The sequence below is a fragment of the Notolepis coatsorum genome (assembly GCF_963971535.1).
Source record: "Notolepis coatsorum genome assembly, chromosome: 11".
NCBI lineage: Eukaryota > Metazoa > Chordata > Actinopteri > Aulopiformes > Paralepididae > Notolepis > Notolepis coatsorum.
Genome location: NC_140175.1, coordinates 24,874,629 through 24,895,488, shown reverse-complemented (window position 1 = coordinate 24,895,488; position 20,860 = coordinate 24,874,629). Strand labels below are relative to the sequence as shown.

The following is a 20,860-nucleotide window of genomic DNA, read 5'->3' as shown; positions in this document are numbered from 1 at the left end:
CCATACAGAGTACCATAATCATAATTGGTGATAAATCTGATTGCTGAATGATATACCAAATCTAAGGTCATAAGACTATACATCACTAAAACAGACATGAAAACTGCTTCAACAATTATCCTTCTGCTAATCATTGGGGAGCTGGCTCTATAAGCGTTTGCTGTCAACTGTGTTGAATGCCTTCATTCATAGTGTTTTCCATTATCATAGGTGGATAGTCATTTATAACTAAAGTAGTGACTGAAATCGTGCTATGCTTTTCTCTAAAACCTGATTGATGTGGGCTTAGAACAGAATATATATATTTTGTATCCACTTTTTCTCCTCCTGTTTTTCTCTGATTTTCTCCCATCCCAATTGAGTCATTATGCCCATTCCCCACTCCCCTTCCTGGCCGTTGCTCGCATGTGCCCCCCACTGGTCGGTCTAGGGAGTCCTGAAGTCTATCAGATGCTTCCTCCGTCACATAGGAGACAGCCAGCAACCTCTTTTCACCTGCCAGCGCGGACTCTCATTGGTGAAGTGTAACGCGTGGGATGTCACACTACCTTCACCATATCCCTTCTTTGCTGTGCAGGCGCCCTGACCGACCTGTAGGAGTCGCTGTTTACAACGACCAGAATACCACCCCACCGGCTTCCATCCCGCTGACTCTGCCAATTGAGCCAGTATGACGGCCGGCCAAACCGGTGGCAACGCTGACAGCCGGATTCGATACCGATGTCTCTTGCGTTGGTGACGAGCGATTAGACTGCTGCACCACCCAGCCGCCCAGAACAGAATATTTTGAGAGAAATACTTTAAGTTGGTTATTTACCAATGCTTCCAGGATTCTTGCTATAGGATAACTTGGAGATTGGTAGTTATTTATAGACTTAGATGTATATTCTATAATCATTGGGGCGCTGGCTCTATAAGAAGCCAAACGTTTGCTGTATTTACTGGCAAGAATGCCCATATGATATTTAAATGTACATTTTTCATCAAGCCAAATACCAAGGTATTTACTGTATATTCTGAGACTCCCTCAATATCAGACTCATTCACAGTTGGAACGTGTACCTGATTGGTCACAGGTCACTGTAAACAACATATTTGGCTTTAGAAAACAACATATATTTTGTCTCACTATCATTAAGCACCAGTTTGAGACTAATAAGTGGATCTTGCAAAGCATTAAAAGAGTGTTGTAGACGATCAATGGCCAGTTTCACAGAATCTGAAATAGGCTACAATAGACAATAGTTTCATCTGCATAAAGATGAACTTGGTAAATACAACAGGGCCCAGGAACTAACAATAATGTCATTTTTGCAAAAGAAGATAATGGCCATAATGCCTTCATTCATAGTGTTTTCTTTTATCAAGTGTGGATACTATGTAATTTATAAAGTGGCTGACATTGTGCTATGCTTTTCTCTAAAACCTGATTGATGTAGGCTTAGAACAGAATATTTTGAGAGAAATACTTTAAGTTGGTTATTTAATTCCATGGATCTTTGCTATAGGATAACTTGGAGATTGGTCTAGTTATTTAGATTTAGATGTATATTCTGCTAATCATTGGGGCACTGGCTCTATTAAGTCAAGGCAAGTCAGCTTTATTTTTATAGCACATTTACAATGACTAAAAGCCAACCAACGTGCTTCACAGCAGGTAGGACATGATAAAAACACATACAATGCAGTAACAAGTAAAATACACAAAAATGACAGAAAAGGGTATTGTAGATTTAAGAAAACACGAGCAAGGTGCAATAGAGACAAAGAGACAAGAAAATAGATAAAAAGTCCAGAGTAACAGCAAACGTAGTGCAAAGTGGCAGGCTAACTCTGGTCAAAGGCCAGGGAAAAGAGGTGCGTTTTAAGCAGCGATTTAAAAGCCTCTAGGCTCTGGACAGATCTTATGTGGGGGAGGCTGTTCCAGAGCCGAGGGGCAGCAGCAGTGAAGGCTCTGTCTCCCCTGGTTTTGAGCCTGGTCCTGGGCACCTGCAGCAGCAGCTGCGAGCAGACCTTAGGGTTCTGGATGGGGTGTGGTGGCGCAGAAGCTCAGCCAGGTACAATGGAGCCAGCCCATAGTGCTTTAAAAACAGTCGTCAATCATTTAAAATCAAAGTACATTTAAAAGTAGAAACCTTTTAACTTTGACTCAAGTGTGTTTTTAGCCAGATACTCTGACTTTTACTTGAGTACGATTTTGAGACGGATACCCATACTTTCACTTAAGTATAATTTCTGGGTACTTTTTACACCCCTGCCAGTTTCACAGAATCTGCAATACAATAGAGGATAACTCTGACTGGGCACCAGTTTAAGACTAATAGTAATAAGCGCAACTTGCAAAGCATTACAAGAGTGTTGTAGAGGATCAATGGCCAGTTTCACAGAATCTGCAATACAATAGACGATAGTTTCCTCTTCATAAAGATTAACTTGGTAAATACAACAGGGCCCAGGGATGATCCCTTTCATAATAGGTAGAAACTCGACTGGGCACCATGGTTTAAGACTAATAAGCGCAACTTGCAAAGCATTACAAGAGTGTTGTAGAGGATCAATGGCCAGTTTCACAGAATCTGCAATACAATAGACAATAGTTTCATCCGCATAAAGATGAACTTGGTAAATACAACAGGGCCCAGGAACGATCCCTTTCATAATAGGTAGAAAATGGGCAGTCCTCAATTTTACACATAAACATTTCTCAGATAAGTAGCTTTTGAACCAACTGCAAGCATTTGTATCAAAACTAACAACATGATATTTAAATGTAAAAAAAAAATGTATCTACTTTTTCTCCTCCTTTTTTTCTGTATTTTTCTCCCATCCCAATTTAGTCGTTATGCCAATCCCCCCCCTCCCCCCCTTCCTGGTCGTTGCACGCATTTGCCCCCCACTTGCCGGTCTAGGGAGGGTTGAAGCCTATCACATGTCTCCTCCGATACATGTGGAGGCAGCCAGCCGCTTCTTTTCACCTGACAGCAAGGACTTTCATTGGGTGAGTGTAACGCGTGAGAGGATCACACTACCTCACCCAGATCCCTTCCTCGCTGAGCAGGCGCCCCGACCGACCTGTAGGAGTCGCTGTTTACAACGACCAGGACCCACCCCACCGGGTTCCCACCCGTATGGACGACCGACCAAGCCGGAGGTACCGCGGCAGCTGGATTCGATCCCACTGTCTCTGCGGTGGTAGGCAGACGTTTAGTCCGCTGCGCTACCCGGCCGCCCTAAATGTAAATTTTTCATGAAGCCAAATAAGGTATTTACTGTATATTCTGAGACTCTCTCAATATAATTCACAGTAGATACTGTATACAGGTCACTGTAAACAACATATTTGGCTTTAGAAAACAACATATATTTTGTCTCACTATCATTACATTTACATTTACATTTTGTCATTTAGCTGACGCTTTTATCCAAAGCGATTTACATGTTCTGTACGACAAGTCATCAGGAAGGGCACAACTCAAATCAGCTGAGTAACTATGTTCATCAAAGTGTTGAGTGCTACAGTGTTAGTATATTAGGATAAGTGCATGTAAGGTTAGTTAGGGTTATTTATTATTATTATTTTTCCCATTTCAGATATTGGTTATAAGGGCGGCTAAGTGGCGCTTCGAGCCCAGCTCTCGGCATTGCTACCAGCTTGGCTGGTCGTTCATACTAACGCAATTGGCAGTGTTAGAGGTGGGAAGCTGGTGGGTGGGGATCGGACGTTGTGGACAGCGACTCCTACAGGTTGGTTGGTGCGCCTGCGCAGCAGAATCAGGAAGCGACGGGGGCGGCGTGTCCCTCCCACGCAGACCCTCGCCGCTGAGAGATCGCGCTGTGCAGGTGAAAAGATGCGACGGCTGCCTCCCCGTGTACCGGAGGGGACACGTGATGCAAGGCTTCGTCCACATTGCAGCCGGCCTGTGGGAGGCATGGCCTAACAGCGTTCGAAACAGGGGAGGGTAGAATTGGACAATACGAAAATTGGGATGGGAGAAAAATTGAAAATGGGAGAAAAAAGTAGAAAAAAAAAATATCGGTTAAAGAAGTGTGTCTTTAGTCGACGGCGAAAGATCTTGTTCCACACAATGTGAAAATCTGCATAAAATGTATACCTAGGTAAATAGAATATTGCTCCACTTCTACAAGGGCTATTTGCATATTCTTGGTATCTAGGTACATCTATGGACCTCAGGGAATGTATTCACAGTGTCAGAAATATTGTGTCTATTACTAGGCTTGCTTAAATTGTGATGAAACAAAGGAGAATATGAATTATGATTTTTCTTTGCATCTTTGACAGTGACTAACACCACTGTACTACTACTACTACTACTACTACTACTACTACTACTACTACTACTACTACTACTACTGCTGCTGTTGCTACTGCTACTGCTGCAACTTACTTTCTAACCTAATCCTTGTCGTTCCCTGTGGAACATGAGGCTGCAACTATCTGCTTGGATCTCGTCCACAGTTAGGTTTGCTGTTTTCAGTTCCGAGGTCACAGTATTTTTTTATTCCCTTGTTTCCTCGTCCCTTGCTTGAGTCCATCTCAAGGCTACTTTAGGAATGTGGTTTTAGAATAAGCACCAGCATTAACACTCTGTTGTGCTGTATGTTCAAGGCACACACACTCTAACCACAGTATATGCGCACCCTGAGTCAGTGACCATCCTGACGTTCACATGTAACAGAATGAGACCTTTGTGATCTTGGAATTACTGATGAGGTTCTATGTTCAGAGTTGCTGGTTGCTATTTATATAGCTGATGCTGTGATATGAAGCATGGACAGACAGGGACCCAGCAATGTTCAGAGTAGTGGAGATCATATCACATCTCATAAAGAAGAACTAATATCAATATTTGAATACGCATCTTTTTTACCCACTTCAACAATTTTCTAAAATAGATATATGAATAGCTATTTATTTTTTTTACCTGAATGTCAGATATATTATAATTCCAAGGTCACATTTTGTATAGTTGAACTAAAGTCAGTCTTAGACAGATTCGTTAGACACAGATGTTCCCTGTAGTGAGCAGAGATAATTGTCGGATTGTGATTAGTATTTTAATAATTAAAATGTTTGACTCTGCATGTTACATTTAACACTGGTTTATAATATATATATATTTTTTTAAATACCCTCAAATATACACTGTGAATGTGATACACTGAGAATGAAGAGCATAACAGTGATTTTGGTTGCTGTTGGCATCTCACTGACATTGTTGGCATTTCAGCACCTCTCGTTTTAAAGAGTATTATTAGGCCATATTCACACCGTTGCTCTTATATCATGCTCAGGTTGGGATTTTGTGGGAACAGGGTGGAAAGAAATCCCAACCAGAGCATGTGGCATATGGTGAAGTGAAAGTGAAAGTCAGGGGACTGGTGAGTCAACACATATGATTTATGTGACTGTTTGATAGGTAGGTTACATGCTAACTTTTGGAACACATGTGCACTTACAAATACCAGTCAAACAAATAACATTCAGAGACCAAGATTGAGTTCAACTTTTTATTAGTACTTTTTTTGTCACACAAGAGATCATATAAGGTCAATCATTTTGTGGAGACACATCAATACAGTTGTTAATAAAAAAAATGTCTCGTTATTCCATCATTTCTTCTCTTCCAAAGTGAAACCTTTAGAGAATATTAATTTCAATATTTTTTTCTTCTTGTTTTTTTCTTTTCTCTCTCTTCAAATTATCTAAAGTGAAACCTTTAGAGAAGTAAGACTATTCTGGAAAGTGGGAAACATTTCGCTGACATTGCAACTGATGTCATGTTGCTCAGCAAGAAGACATTTTAAAAAGTCCCTTTTTAAGAACGCTTCTGTCTCAGCACCGCTTCTTCTCCTACTGCGCGTGCGTGTTGCTTCAACGTGCGACGTTTTGCGCTCATGTGGACCACAGGACGCAGAACTCGCTTCTCCTTTCTCTCCAAACCTCATCCGCACAAAGAATGAGGGTCAATGTGTCGCTCTCGTGGCATACCTGACCTCATTCACATAAAGAATGAGAGTCATCTTGGCATGGACGGGACAAGAGACGACGGTCGTGGGGGGGCCCTCGGCCCGGCGCCACGCAACCTGGACGACATATCCAGGGAAATGCAGAAAAGTGATCATCCTGTTCAGTAGGATGAGTATTTCCGTATAGAGGAAGGTTTACAGCATCTCAGAAGAGAAGAGTAAAGTCCCTCAGCTCAGGGCGCAGACAGGGTGATCTCAGGAACCCAGTCGTTCATACTGCGGCTCTGCTCACAGAACAGGTGCAGCTTCTCCAGAGAAGGGTCCTCCCAAGAACCATCAGCTGTGTTCTGTTGAGACACGGGGGAAAGGCAACATTAGTCACATGAAAAAAAACATTATTTTGAAGAGCAATATATAGAATAGGGAGGTGTAGTCTGACGTCAGGTTGTTCCACCCGTATAGGGATTTATCATTGGGAAAATGGATTATCGGCTATTGTAACAATTCTGCCTCAATTCTGCCTCATGGAAATTGAAAAGCTTTCCATTTTTGCACAAAATGAGTTCCCTTCTATCAAACATTATTGTTTAAGCATTTTTAGTTGAAATACAATTTGGCGATTTTTTTTTTATGATTAATTGCGAATATTTTCATGTTGAGCTATAGATAGTGGATGAATAAGCACAGAAATGTACGCCATGCCAATGTTAATGCTTTATTTGTTTTAAACAAGACTATTTAGAAATGGTCAATGGGGAAATGCATTGTGTTCCACAGAGGGTGGAACACGAAAAACGGCAATGATGACGTAACCACTACACCTCATATAGAACAGTCCAAATATTTGGCACATTATAACTTTATATAATGTATAAGAACATACCGTGATAAGGACGCAGTGGGTATCTTCGTGCTCGCCAGCCTTGCCACCAACAATCTCCTGCAGGCGCTGCATGTCGCTCACTCTGACGATGCTGATGTAGTTATCGAAGCAGAAGGACTGGATGAGGGTGAAGTGGATCTGCAGAGCGATGTCGCACTCAGACGCGTCGGTAGCCAGGACGCAGAAAGACACGCTGTCTGGATCACTGTGGAGACAAAAAGTTAGTTAGTTGCTGTTCTCATTATGGTGCCATATTATTGACTGCATCAGAAAGGTAATAATGTCACAACAAGGGATGTTTCACGGAGATTGTAGTACTTACTCATTCATTATTTTGGCACTCTCATAGACTCCGACGGTGAGGAGATCCTCACTCTGAGCAGAGAGGATAGCTTCTTTCAGAGCTTTGCCAGTAGACTGCATCTTGAAGTTAGTGCTAAAAGTAGATCTCAATTGAAGCAGGTGAGGATGGAGATGGAATAGGTTGTTGTGCTGTTCCTAAGAACGAGCCGGTATTTATAGTGGAGACTCTGGAGAGAGCTCAGCTGGCACACGCGCGCTCTGTGATTGGCCGTTAATGAACAATGCGCACGGGCCACCCCTCCCTCCTCCAAGGCGCGTGCCTATAGAGAGAAGTTCTCGAGAAAGGATGGGGCAGTTTCGATTGAATGGATGAAATGAAAAACTCCCTGACCTTTATCTGATACCCTGAACTTAACAGGAATAACTAATCCAGACACAAAGCCTTGACTCGTGCCCTAAAAGTTGACCTGACTTTGGGCTGCAATCACTGAACTATTCCCCCCATATAGTTCATGTTATATAAATGATAATATAAGTTAAAAAGTTTAAAGACTAAAAGTAAAATAAAGCAAAAAAAGAAAATCAGTAATTCATTCAGTCTATATTTAAACTTGAGAATTCATTGAGGACAAGCCCTCATTTTCAATTAAGTCAAGCATACATACATACATAATACAATATTTAAAAAAATACACATAACAGATTATGTATGTAATCAATTATATTATGGGTGATTAAGGATTTAAACTGACTAATGATGTTCCATGTGTCAGGAGCACAGAAGCTAAAAGCAGATTTAGCAAGTTCAGTATATAGGTGCTTGTGTGAGACAATCATTGGAACGTGTACCATATGGGTCCAGATGTCCACTCCAAGAGAAGTGAGATAATTTTGGCAATCTCCAATTATGGCTTTATACAGAACCAGATGCCAATGTACCATACAGAGTATACCATAATCATAATTGGGGATAAATCTGATTGCTGAATGATATACCAAATCTAAGGTCATGTAGACATCACTAAAACAGACATGAAAACTGCTTCAACAATTATCCTTCTGCTAATCATTGGGGAGCTGGCTCTATAAGAAGCCAAGCGTTTGCTGTCAACTGTGTTGAATTCCTTCATTGATAGTGTTTTCTATTATCATGGGTGGATAGTCATTTAACTAACTAAAGTAGTGGCTGAAATCGTGCTATGCTTTTCTCCAAAACCTGATTGATGTGGGCTTAGAACAGAATATTTTGAGAGAAATACTTTAAGTTGGTTATTTACCAATGATTCCAGGATTTTTGCTATAGGATAACTTGGAGATTGGTCTAGTTATTTAGATTTATGTATATTCTATAATCATTGGGGCGCTGGCTAAGAAGCCAAACGTTTGTTATAGTTTACTGGCAAGAATGCACATGATATTTAAATGTAAATGTTTCATCAAGCCAAATACCAAGGTATTTACTGTATATTCTGAGACTCCCTCAATATCAGACTCATTCACAGTAGATGCTGTGGTCACTGGTCACTGTAAACAACAATTTGGCTTTAGAAAACAACATATATTTTGTCTCACTATCATTAAGCACCAGTTTGAGACTAATAAGTGGATCTTGCAAAGCATTAAAAGAGTGTTAGATGATCAATGGCCAGTTTCACAGAATCTGCAATAGGCTACAATAGACAATAGTTTCATCCGCATAAAGATGAACTTGGTAAATACAACAGGGCCCAGGAATTAACAATAATATGTCATTTTTGCAAAAGAAGATAATGGCCAACTGTTGAATGCCTTCATTCATAGTGTTTTCTTTTATCAAGTGTGGATACTATGTAATTTACAACTAAAGTAGTGGCTGACATTGTGCTATGCTTTTCTCTAAAACCTGATTGATGTGCTTAGAACAGAATATTTTGAGAGAAATACTTTAAGTTGGTTATTTACCAATAATTCCAGGATCTTTGCTAGGATAACTTGGAGATTGGTCTAGTTATTTAGATTTAGATGGATATTCTGCATTGGGGCAATGACTCTATTAAGGGGAGACCACCCCCCTAAAATACAATTTTCCTGATTTTGGGGGAATTTTTTGATTTTTGTATAATGTTGCCCCTTTACATGTCTTCTTTCAAACTAGTGACAAGAAAACGTAAAAAAACACATTTCGTTTCTTATTTTACTTCATTTTGCATGATTGCATCCATAAATGTACACATATTGAATGGGGAAGTGCCTTATTTGCATATATAAACATAAAATTCAGAAAACTTGCAATATATTGTTTCTTAGTTTATATGTACATAAGTCAAGTCAAGTCAAGTCAGCTTTATTTTTATAGCACATTTACAATGACTAAAAGCCAACCAACGTGCTTCACAGCAGGTAGGACATGATAAAAACACATACAATGCAGTAACAAGTAAAATACACAAAAATTACAGAAATGGGTATTGTAGATTTAAGAAAACACGAGCAAGGTGCAATATAAAAGAGACATGAAAATAGATAAAAAGTCCAGAGTAACAGTAAACGTAGTGTACAAGTGGCAGGCTAACTCTGGTCAAAGGCCAGGCAAAAGAGGTGCGTTTTAAGCAGCGATTTAAAAGCCTCTAGGCTCTGGACAGATCTTATGTGGGGGAGGCTGTTCCAGAACCGAGGGGCAGCAGCAGTGAAGGCTCTGTCTCCCCTGGTTTTGAGCCATGGCACCTCCAGCAGCAGCTGGTCAGCAAACCTTAGGGTTTATGGATGGGGTGTGGTGGCGCAGGAGCTCAGCCAGGTACAATGGAGCCAGCCCATAGTGCTTTAAAAACAGTCAGCAATCATTTAAAATCAAAGTACATTTAAAAGTAGAAACTTTTTAACTTTTACTCAAGTGTGTACTTTTACTCAAGCCAGTTACTCTGACTTTTACTTGAGTACGATTTTCAGACGGTACCCATACTTTCACTTAAAGGAAAACTCCAACATTTTGGGAAATTAGCTTATTTGCCATCTACCCTGGAGTTAGACAAGAAGATGCATACCTTTTTCTTCTCTGTGCATGCAGTAGGACGTTGGGAACTAGGCTAATGGAGGAACCTACTTCCAGTGACTGACGCTAAGCTAGGCTAACGGTGCGCATCTTCCTACTCCTACTGCAGTGTTTCTCAAAGTGGGGGGCGCGCCCCCCAGGGGGGCCGCAGAGGCATGACAGGGGGGGCCTTGAGATAAAAAAAAATATCACTAAAGTGCTATCTGTTGCAGCTGCATTGTTCTCCATGAAAATACCATATTTGGATAAGTTTGACCATTTCTCAAAATCTGAAAATCATTATTTAATAAAACACAGAAAAGGATCACCAAGTTACTCTCGATAAAAAAAAACTTTACAGACAACATTGCGACAAAGCTTCCTGACACATCTCCATCCAAACTCTTGGAAGAACTCATTGAAATCTCATCTGATACCACCTGGAGAGCTAGTTTCAGAGTGTGGTGCTGAGTACCAAGTATCTCATGATGCAGCAGTTAAGGTGTTGATACCATTCAGCACCACATATCTGTGTGAAGCTGGCTTTTCATCCATGACAGCTCTGAAAACAAAATATAAAGCCAAGTTGAGCCTTGAGGATGACATGCGTGTTGCCTTGTCAAAGACTGACAGCAATAAAGACTGTTTGCTTATTTCCTATGTTCGCTTTGTAAATTCCCAGTCACTGAGTGAAGATCTGCTGTTTTGCAAATATGTCAAAAACAGAGCGACAGCTGATTATTTTATTATTGACAGTTTGACAGAACATGGACTGAAATGGGAGAACTGTGTGGGCTTTTGCTCTGACGGTGGCAGGGAAAAGGAGGGGGCTACAGGCGCTCATCAAGGGGGTCTCGCCAAACGCGCAATGGACGCACTGTAAATTCACAGAGAGGCGCCAGCGTCAAGACAGCTTAGCCCTGAGCTGAATGAGGTTTTGACAGAAGTTATAAACGTGGTAAATTTCATCAAAACCCGAGCCCTGAAAGCGCGCCTGTTCTCTGCGCTGTGTGAGGAGATGGGAGCTGACCATTCTGCAGTGCTGTTTCACAGCGAGGCAAGGTGGCTCTCGCGAGGGAAGGTGTTGTCAATTTGAAAGGTCACGATATTGGTGTTATTTCAATAAATTTAAACATGGCCCATTTCATGACTATTTTGTTGGGGCGAGGGGGGGGGGGCCCAAGATATTTTCGTCCGCCAAAGGGGGGCCTGACAGAAAAAGTTTGAGAAGCACTGTCCTACTGCATGCACAGAGAAGAAAAGGTATGTATCTTAACACTCCAACATTTTGGGAACCCTGGAGTTAGACAAGAAGATCCATACCTTTTTCTTCTCTGTGCATGCAGTAGGAGTATAGGAAGACGTTGGGAACTAGGCTAATGGATGAACCTACTTCCAGTGACTGACGCTAAGCTATAGGCTAACGGTGCGCATCTTCCTACTCCATACTGCATGCACAGAGAAGAAAAAGGTATGTATCTTCTTGTCTAACTCCAGGATAGATGGCAAATAATCTAATTTCCCAAAATGTTGGTGTTTTCCTTTAAGTATAATTTCTGGGTACTTTTTACACCCCTGCCAGTTTCACAGAATCTGCAATACAATAGACGATAGTTTCCTCTTCATAAAGATTAACTTGGTAAATACAACAGGGCCCAGTAACGATCCCTTTCATAATAGGTAGAAACTCGACTGGGCACCATGGTTTAAGACTAATAAGCGCAACTTGCAAAGCATTACAAGAGTGTTGTAGAGGATCAATGGCCAGTTTCACAGAATCTGCAATACAATAGACGATAGCTTCCTCTTCATAAAGATTAACTTGGTAAATACAACAGGGCCCAGGGATGATCCCTTTCATCATAGGTAGAAACTCGACTGGGCACCATGGTTTAAGACTAATAAGCGCAACTTGCAAAGCATTACAAGAGTGTTGTAGAGGATCAATGGCCAGTTTCACAGAATCTGCAATACAATAGACGATAGTTTCCTCTGCATAAAGATTAACGTGGTAAATACAACAGGGCCCAGGGATGATCCCTTTCATAATAGGTAGAAACTATGACTGGGCACCATGAAGACTATAAATAAACACATCTTGCAAAGCATTACAAGAGTGTTGTAGATTAGCAATGGCCAGTTTCACAGAATCTGCAATAGACAATAGTTTCATCCACATAAAGATGAACTTGGTAAATACAACAGGGCCCAGGAATGATCCCTTTCACATGGGCAGTCCTAATTTTTACACATTTCTCAGATAAGTAGCTTTTAAACCAACTGTTTAATCATCTTCCCTTTATTCATTTGCTTAGATTTTTTGTACACATCATCTCAATAAGGTGGTGAATGAGCTCAGTGAGCATTTTCTCCTACCCGTATACATTTTTGATCAAAGATGCAAAAATCAGAAATCATAATTTATATTCTCCTTTTCTTCATTACAATTTACTTAGCCTAGTAACAGACACAATATTTCTGACACTGGAAATACATACCCCCAGGTCCCTAGATGTTCCTAGATACCAAGAACATGCTAATTGACCTTGCAGAAGTGGAGCAATCTTCCATTTACTTATGCATGTACCTTTAGGCGAAAACGGTCTACAGATTAACAGGTTAACCCTTTACTATCACACAACCGACGCCGACCGTCGGTTGTGTGATAGTATGATTAACCTTCTGTCATGTGGCAGTGAAAGGGTTAAAAGAGTGTTGTAGATGATCAATGGCCAGTTTCACAGAATCTGCAATACAATAATAGACAATAGTTTCCTCTGCATAAAGATGAACTTGGTAAATACAACAGGGCCCAAGAACGAATCCCTTTCATAATAGGTAGAAACTCTGACTGGGAACTATAAGACTAAGCGCATCTTGCAAAGCATTACAAGAGTGTTGTAGCTTAGAAATAGCCAGTTTCACAGAATCTGTAGGCTAATACAATAGACAATAGTTTCATTGCATAAAGATGAAATTTGTAAATACAACAGGGCCCAGGAATGATCCCTTTCATAGGTATAGAAACTCTGACTGATTGATTGATTGATTGAAAACTTTATTAACAGATTGCAGAATGGGTACAGTACAGCTCAATACACACAATTGTTAAGGGGATGCAGACCAGAGAAAGACTTTCATCTTGTTTACATCAGGGTCCCCCATTTTCAATTCATCATAACATATATGACATACACGACATGCAGATAGACAGTACTGCTACATCTATACATTTATGACATACCAGATTTACAAATGTACTGTTTGTGATACAAAAAGAGTCTAAAAAAAAGAGTACTGTACATTGGAGGAGGTTGGGTAGGTGGGGTGGGGCGGGGAACTGTACATTGGAGGTGGTTGGGTGGGTGGGGTGGGGTGGGGGGGGGGGGGTTGGGTAGGCAGGGTGGGTGGGGTAAACTGTACAACTGTACAAGCAAAACTGTACATTGGAATATTGACAAAACCTTACTTGGTCCCAAGAAGAGGGTCTCGTGTATTATTGGGTTAGGACATTTACTGTACATTTACAGGGGCCAGTTTCGAATTGCAGTCTCCCGTATAGGTGCTCTTTGAGAGTGTTTTTGAAAGTGGGTAGTGATTCACATTCCTTTACAGCTTTGGGTAGGGCGTTCCACATTGATGTGGCATAATTGCGAAACGTGTTTGGTCCCTTGTTTGAGCCGAATCTGGGTTTAACATGATTTGTGGAGCTCCCTCTGGTGTTGTGGTCGTGGTATTCACTGACCTTTGGGAAGTATTTTGACATGTACATGGGTACCTTAGTCGTGTAGTGTATCTTGTAGACCAGGCTCATTGCAAGTTGCTGTACTCTGTCGTCTACTCTAAGCCATCCTAGGTAGTCAAAGTGGGCAGGGGTGAGGTGGGTTCTAGGAGTAAGGTCAAGTAGTCTGACCAGTTTGTTTTGTGATGTTTGTAATCTTGTTTTTAGCGCCTTTGAGGTGCTTTGGTACCATGAGGTGCAAGCATAGTCGATACCCTTGAATGAGTGCTCCTGCCAGAGTCTTCAGGGTATTCTTGTTTACCATGAGTGGATGCCATTTTGTCACAGGAAAGATTTGCCTCTATGGAACCTATGTAATTTCATCTTTCCTTGTGACAATATTGTCACCCACTGTAACTGAGAAGCCGTCGGTCTTACTGAGTTTGTTATTTGATCCGAAGAGAATGGACTCTGTTTTACCATGATAGTTTGTTTATAGGCTATAGGCAACCCTCAATTTTACACATAAACATTTCTCAGATATTTTATTGCACTGTAAAAAACTGTGATTTTATAATATGTCTGCACTTTATGTGCACATTTCATCATTCATGTCTTTTCTATTCAAACTGAATCAAACAATAAACAAAGTGGCCTGTTGGGATGTTAGATTATAATGTGAAAAACTGTGATTTTATATGTCTGCTCATTTTACTCTTGCTATTATTTCACTTATTTTAACTTTTATTTCTATGCCCCACTATCTGCTGCAGTGCATACTATGACCTTTATAATGTTTTGTAACAGATTACAGAAATTCAAGAAGCCTATTGGAACGTGAGGTTCTGATATGATTTGATTAATATATCTGCATTATTTTATCCCACTTTATGCTTTGCTCTTGCTGCTTATTTGTCTTATTTCTTACTGATATAAAGCCCTTTGAACTGCAATCCCCTGTATGAAAGGTGCTATACAAATAAAGTTATTATTATTATTATTATTATTATTATTATTATTATTATTATTATTATTATTATTATTATTATTATTATTATTATTATTATTATTATTATTATTATAATAACGGCAAGCATTTGTATCAAAGCTAGAAATATGTAATTTTTGCAAAAGAAGATAATGGTCAACTGTTGAATGCCTTCTTTCATAGTGTTTTCTTCAAGGGTGGATATGTCATTTATAACTAAAGTAGTGGCTGAAATCGTGCTGTGCTTTTCTCTAAAATCTGATTGATGTGGGCTTAGAACAGAATCTTTTTAGATCAATAAATTGGTTATTTATTTACACGTGGGCCGTTTTTCCAGGCAATAGGGACTTTACCATGACATAATAGAAAAAGTATACAGGTAAATGCATACAAGATGGGCTGTCAAATATAATCAGATGGGTTATAGTTGGGTTAGATGGAACCAGACAGTATGTGCCAGGGATCGGATATTGTGTAATTGTAAAAAAAAAAAAAAAAAAAAAAAAAAAAAAAAAATTGTATCAATGAACTTCACTGTAGCAAGAAACTTTCATATCAGCTGACTTTATGTACATCTTTGCTGAATTGACGTCTTTGGAAGAAGACATTGTGGGCGGCACGCGCCGCTATTTTGCATAAGTAAAGCAATGCCCCGCTATACTGGCGCGTGGCATCTGTAGATGCCTGCATGCCTTATCACCGTCTGCATCATGCACTCTCCATAGCAACCAGAAAAAGATACCATCTGTCCGTATGGGGGAAGGTGAAGGGTTGACAAAGGAAACTTCTGCAGCACGATAAGTCGACACCTGCTGCGTAATGACTGGCGCTGCAGAATAGCCCACAAGCTAAAAAGTCTATTTGTTTTATAGGTTTAATCTCGACGAAAATTATTTGTAATAAAGATGAAGTTTAGTTATATTAATTATTGGTTCACTGCATGCCCAACAATAAAAATATTGACCAAAGCAGCATATTGTTGTATGTGATCTGTGCGTTTACTTTAATTGTCTTTGCACGCACTTTGCATGCAAGTTGTAAAATCCTATTTATAAATCAACATGCCACAGTATTTAGAAGACTTCAATTATAATGCAGCTGGCTGGGCAATTTGCATCTACACAAAGAGGCTTAGGTGCTGCTGGCTCGGAGTGCAGTATAGGGTCACCCGAGACTGGGACCTTGGCCACCGCAGCAACACCTGTCGCACGCAGTTGAGGAGGGGCCCGTCCGGCAGATGTGTTTCAGCAACAATAGGTCGATATCGACTTGCACGCGTCTGCCCTGTTGCCATGTTGACTTGATCCTTCCTAAACTAGTCCAGCCGGTCCTATCAGCTGCATCAAACTTTGATTCAGCCCAATTCTTTGCAAAACCGCGACTGGCAGTGTTGATAAAGTCTGTTGTAGCCTATACAGACCCAAATGCAAAGCACACTTTTCAACGTTGCACTATCTATCGATCATAATGTTGATTGAAACGAATGTTGAAAATAAACAACGACTTTGTTCTCTGCAGCTTCTACAAGCATGTATCATGGTTAAGAGATCTTGGTCGTTTGAAGAAACACGCGTTGCATGCATTCTTGCAAGTGTTTACAACACTTTACATTGATACATTGATTCATCTCTGCATGTTTTTTTTCGAGATAACACTATTTGTAGTAGGCTAGTATATCTGTGATAGTTTTTAGGCACGAGTTTGGACCACAAACTACCCTCTTTCACATTTAAATTGGATCAAAACTCAGACAACAGACTTTTTCGGCCAGCGAATGGAGATACTAGGAGACAATGGAGCGGCACGCCCTGGGGTCAGGGCTGACCTAGGTTGCGGAGCGAGTCTTCATAGCGACAGTCCTCCATCTGCCGTTCTGCTATCCCCAGAACAATGGTGCAGAATCAATCACCGCCAACCTGCTCTCTCTCCTCCCCCGGTAATTACGCAGCAATAGCAGCAGGTCTGCCCTGGTGCTAGATGTGGGTGTCCCTGTCCCCCTATACGCATTTACTTATTATCATGCAACTACAAATATCATCACATTAGTAGACTGGAAACGCAATATCAGTGTAACAGTTCAAATATAATGTAAAACATAGTTGTGTGAATGCGTAAACTTGTGCGTAAAACGACGCAGTTGTTAAAATATGTCCCTTATACTCATTTATGCAACTAAAAATATCATTACATTAGTAGACTGGAAACGCAAGATCAGTCTAACAGTTCAAATGTATGTAAAACATGGTTGTGTGGATGCGTAAACTTGTGCGTAAAACGCATATTTTGCCATCAAAGGTTAATTACCTCGCTGATAATATGAAAACCGGTTTAAACTATTAAAGTAGTAAATCCTATAGCCTATATGCCTTATGCAGACTAACCCAATCAAAACTGTGTACGTTTTGATACAACTGTGAAGTTTTTTTTGTTTGCCATGTGTAATCGAATTATGGGCCATGTGGTCCCTAGAGTAAATAAATAAAACCAAGCAAGGGTTCTGGACAGCTGATAGCCACGTGGTCCGATATAGGCAATAGGGAGTGTGCGGCACGCACAGGGTCCTGGCACGCGCTGTGCATTTGCATGTGTATGGGGACTAGGATAATAGAGGTTTCTGCGGAGCACAATGGGGCCCGTTTCAGCCGCGGCCCCTGCAGATGGCTATCCTCCACCTGCCCTCTCTCTCTCTCTCTGCAGCAGGGGACGGGGGGGGGGGGAGCCTTCTGCACACTTTCTCTGCGTTAATTTGGACCCTCACTTTCACCACATATGAAATTATATAATCAGAAGGGATAAAATGTGACTTTTGCATGCGCGCATATATGTTTGAATGCTGTCAGTATATATTCACGGGTCAACTTTAAAGCTGTTTTTCAAAGCTACATAACTTATTGAAAACTTTGCAGCTGTCTTTTGAAGAATGGATATACTTCTATGTGTATTCAGAGTATATATCTTATCTTGGAAAGTGCATTTGTTGTGCTGCTGTGCAATAATACCGCTGTGCGTAAAGGCGCGTCTTTGGTGCACGTTCTAAATTTATAAACATAGCTGACTAAAAGAAATTAAATCAAATTAATTATTTGTGTTGTTTGTTGTGGAGGAGGAGTGCGCCTGGCGTGGAGCGAGAACGTGCAGGGCTCGATGACCCCTACTATCAATCTGCCACGAGCCGGAGTGTGACAATCACATTAGCATACCAATGCACCACTCAGGTCAACCAATGGGAGCGCGGCGCTTTCACGGGGCCACGGGCTGCCTGCAGGGTATAAATACGGAGCGCGGACAGTTTGGAGACACTGCTTTTCGGATCATACTCTCCGACAACAACAACAACGAACTACTTTGCCTTTCGAGCGCCTTTGAGGAATATCTATATCATCATCATGACTCTTGAGGAGGTTCTCATCCAGAAGACTGCCGAGCGCGCAGCCGAGCGCGCAGCCCAGTGCACCGGCACAGCCCTGGAGGAGGTGATGGTCTCTGCGAAAGACAACGACTGCCTCACCGTCGGTGTCTACGAGTCTGCTAAAGTTATGAACATGTAAGTACGAGCTTCTATCTAAACTGCTGATGCGTGCATATATATTGTACAGCTTTTTTCCCCATGCATATCTCACTTTGATCATGTTTTGAACGCTTCTGCAGGAATGAATGCTCATGGTCCTTTTCTATTTTGTCTCCTCTCCACAGTGATCCAGACAGCGTGTCTTTCTGCGTCCTGGCTACCGGCGATGAGGAGTTTGAGTGCGACATCGCTCTGCAGATCCACTTCACCCTCATCCAGTCCTTCTGCTTCGATAACGACATCAGCATCGTCCGAGTGAGCGACATGCAGCGCCTGCAGGATATTGTTGGTGACAAGGCTGAAGATGCTCACTGCGTCCTTATCACGGTATGTTCTTATACTAACTTGTGCCACACATTTGGACTATTCTATTGCACTTCAAAATAAGTGTTTTCATGTTTTTTTTCTCTTCATGTGACTAATGTTGCCTTTCCCCCGTGTCTCAACAGAACCCAGCTGATGGTTCTTCTTGGGAGGACCCTTCTCTGCAGAAACTGCACCTGTTCTGTGAGCAGAGCCGCAATATGAACGACTGGGTTCCCGAGATCAAGCTGCCTGCGCGCTGAGCTGGGACTTTACTCTTCTCTTCTGAGATGCTGTAAACCTTCCTCTATACGGAAATACTCATCCTACTGAACACAGGATGATCACTTTTCTGCTCATGCCTGGATACTCCTGAGGAGGATTCCATCCAGGGTGCGTGGCGCCGGCCCCAGGGGGGCCCCCCACCCACGACCGTCGTCTCTCGTCCCGTCCATGCCAAGATGACTCTCATTCTTTATGTGAATGGGGTCAGGTATGCCACGAGAGCGACACATCGACCCTCATTCTTTGTGCGGATGAGGTTTGGAGAGAAAGGAGAAGCGAGTTCTGCGTCCTGTGGTCCACATGAGCGCAAAACGTCGCACGTTGAAGCAACACGCACGCGCAGTAGGAGAAGAAGCGGTGCTGAGACAGAAGCGTTCTTAAAAAGGGACTTTTTAAAATGTCTTCTTGATGCTGAGCAACATGACCATCGGTTGCAGTGTCAGCGAAATGTTTCCCACTTTCCAGAATTGTCTTAATTCTCTAAAGGTTTCACTTTAAGAAATTTAATGATGACAAAATGAATATTGAAAAAGAAAAGATGTTAACTTATGATGCTCTAAAGGTTTCACTTTAGAGCGTTTCATTATGTTAAAAAAAGTAAGGGGAAAAAAATGAAAAATGATAACAAGAACGTAATTTATATCTCTAGTTTATATCACTAGAGTTGTTGATCAAATGTTGGAAAGTAGCCTCATGATGATTTTTTTAACATTACAAGATACTAATGTATACGTGTCTAAAAAAACATTACAAGATACTAATGTATACATGTCTAAAAAAAAACATTACAAGAAGATACGAATGTATAGGCTACGTGTCTAAAAAAAACATTACAAGATACTAATGTATATGTGTCTAAAAAACATTACAAGATACTAATGTATACATGTCTAAAAAAAACATTACAAGATACTAATGTATATGTCTAAAAAAAAAACATTACAAGATACTAATGTATACATGTCAAAAAAACAAAAACATTACAAGATACTAATGTATGTACGTGTCTAAAGGTTTCACTTTGGAATTGTTGGGATATTGAAGAGAATTCAATAAAAACAAACAAAAAAAAGTTTTTTGTGTTATGTGTTTTCACTGTTCAAAAAGTTTTGGAGGAGTTGACCAGGCTGAGCTTGAAGGGGCATAGAGGGGTGTGTGTGTGTGTGTGTGCGGGGGGGGGGGGGGGGGGGGGGGGTAATGAAACTAACAAAAGTCCTCAGCAAATTTGCATTGCAGCCGCTAAGGCCCCATCATCTGCTCAATGTTGTCCCTCTGCAGTAAAGAGTGTGAGTGAGAGGCCCCTCCCACCTCGAGGCGCTCATCTACATGTGTATGGGGAGCGCACAATAGCAGCGCGCGCTCGGCTGTCAAATCCAGCGGCCCCAGCACAGAGGGCCTATTGTCCGACCAGCAGATGTCTCGTAGCCACGCCGCGCCATCTGCCGCGTTTTGTAGGCGGGGGTCGGGCCTAGCTATAGGGAGGAGTATGGGGTACAGTTTTCAGTGCCAGAGGGGCTGGTTGGGCTGGTTTTGGCCGGTTGGTGGAGAGGTCCCTGCATATCATCTGGTGTCCTGCCAGCTGCTGCTGGGGCCTATTGTTTACTCAGGGTCTTGCAGGCACTAGTGAAACTTTGGTAAACACTCCACAAATAGTGTAAGGATCATGTGAAATCAGCCCTGTTTGGGTACAACACACCACCATCCACATGCTGTCGGTTAACACACTCAAACCAGTGAGAGTCGTCAGGTTTCGTACATTTTATTCACGTTTTGAACATGGGTAATAATGAGTGACAAAGTATCGACAGCGCTGT

The 20,860-nt window shown here is 41.4% G+C and overlaps 2 protein-coding genes across 2 annotated transcripts; one reads left to right on the top strand and one right to left on the bottom strand.

Annotated features, from left to right (window-relative positions):
• Window positions 1-6,221: 6,221 nt before the first annotated feature.
• On the bottom strand, window positions 6,222-7,294 carry LOC311237048 (growth arrest and DNA damage-inducible protein GADD45 gamma-like; the record flags this gene model as incomplete). The annotated part of the gene is made up of 3 exons (XM_084324856.1): window positions 6,222-6,335; window positions 6,872-7,076; window positions 7,194-7,294. 3 exons carry the CDS (start codon window positions 7,292-7,294, stop codon window positions 6,222-6,224), a joined length of 420 nt encoding a protein of 139 aa, XP_084180982.1.
• Window positions 7,295-18,276: 10,982 nt separating this feature from the next.
• Window positions 18,277-19,024, top strand: LOC311236722 (growth arrest and DNA damage-inducible protein GADD45 gamma-like; the record flags this gene model as incomplete). The annotated part of the gene is made up of 3 exons (XM_084324463.1): window positions 18,277-18,434; window positions 18,584-18,785; window positions 18,908-19,024. 3 exons carry the CDS (start codon window positions 18,277-18,279, stop codon window positions 19,022-19,024), a joined length of 477 nt encoding a protein of 158 aa, XP_084180589.1.
• Between the last annotated feature and the right edge of the window lie 1,836 nt (window positions 19,025-20,860).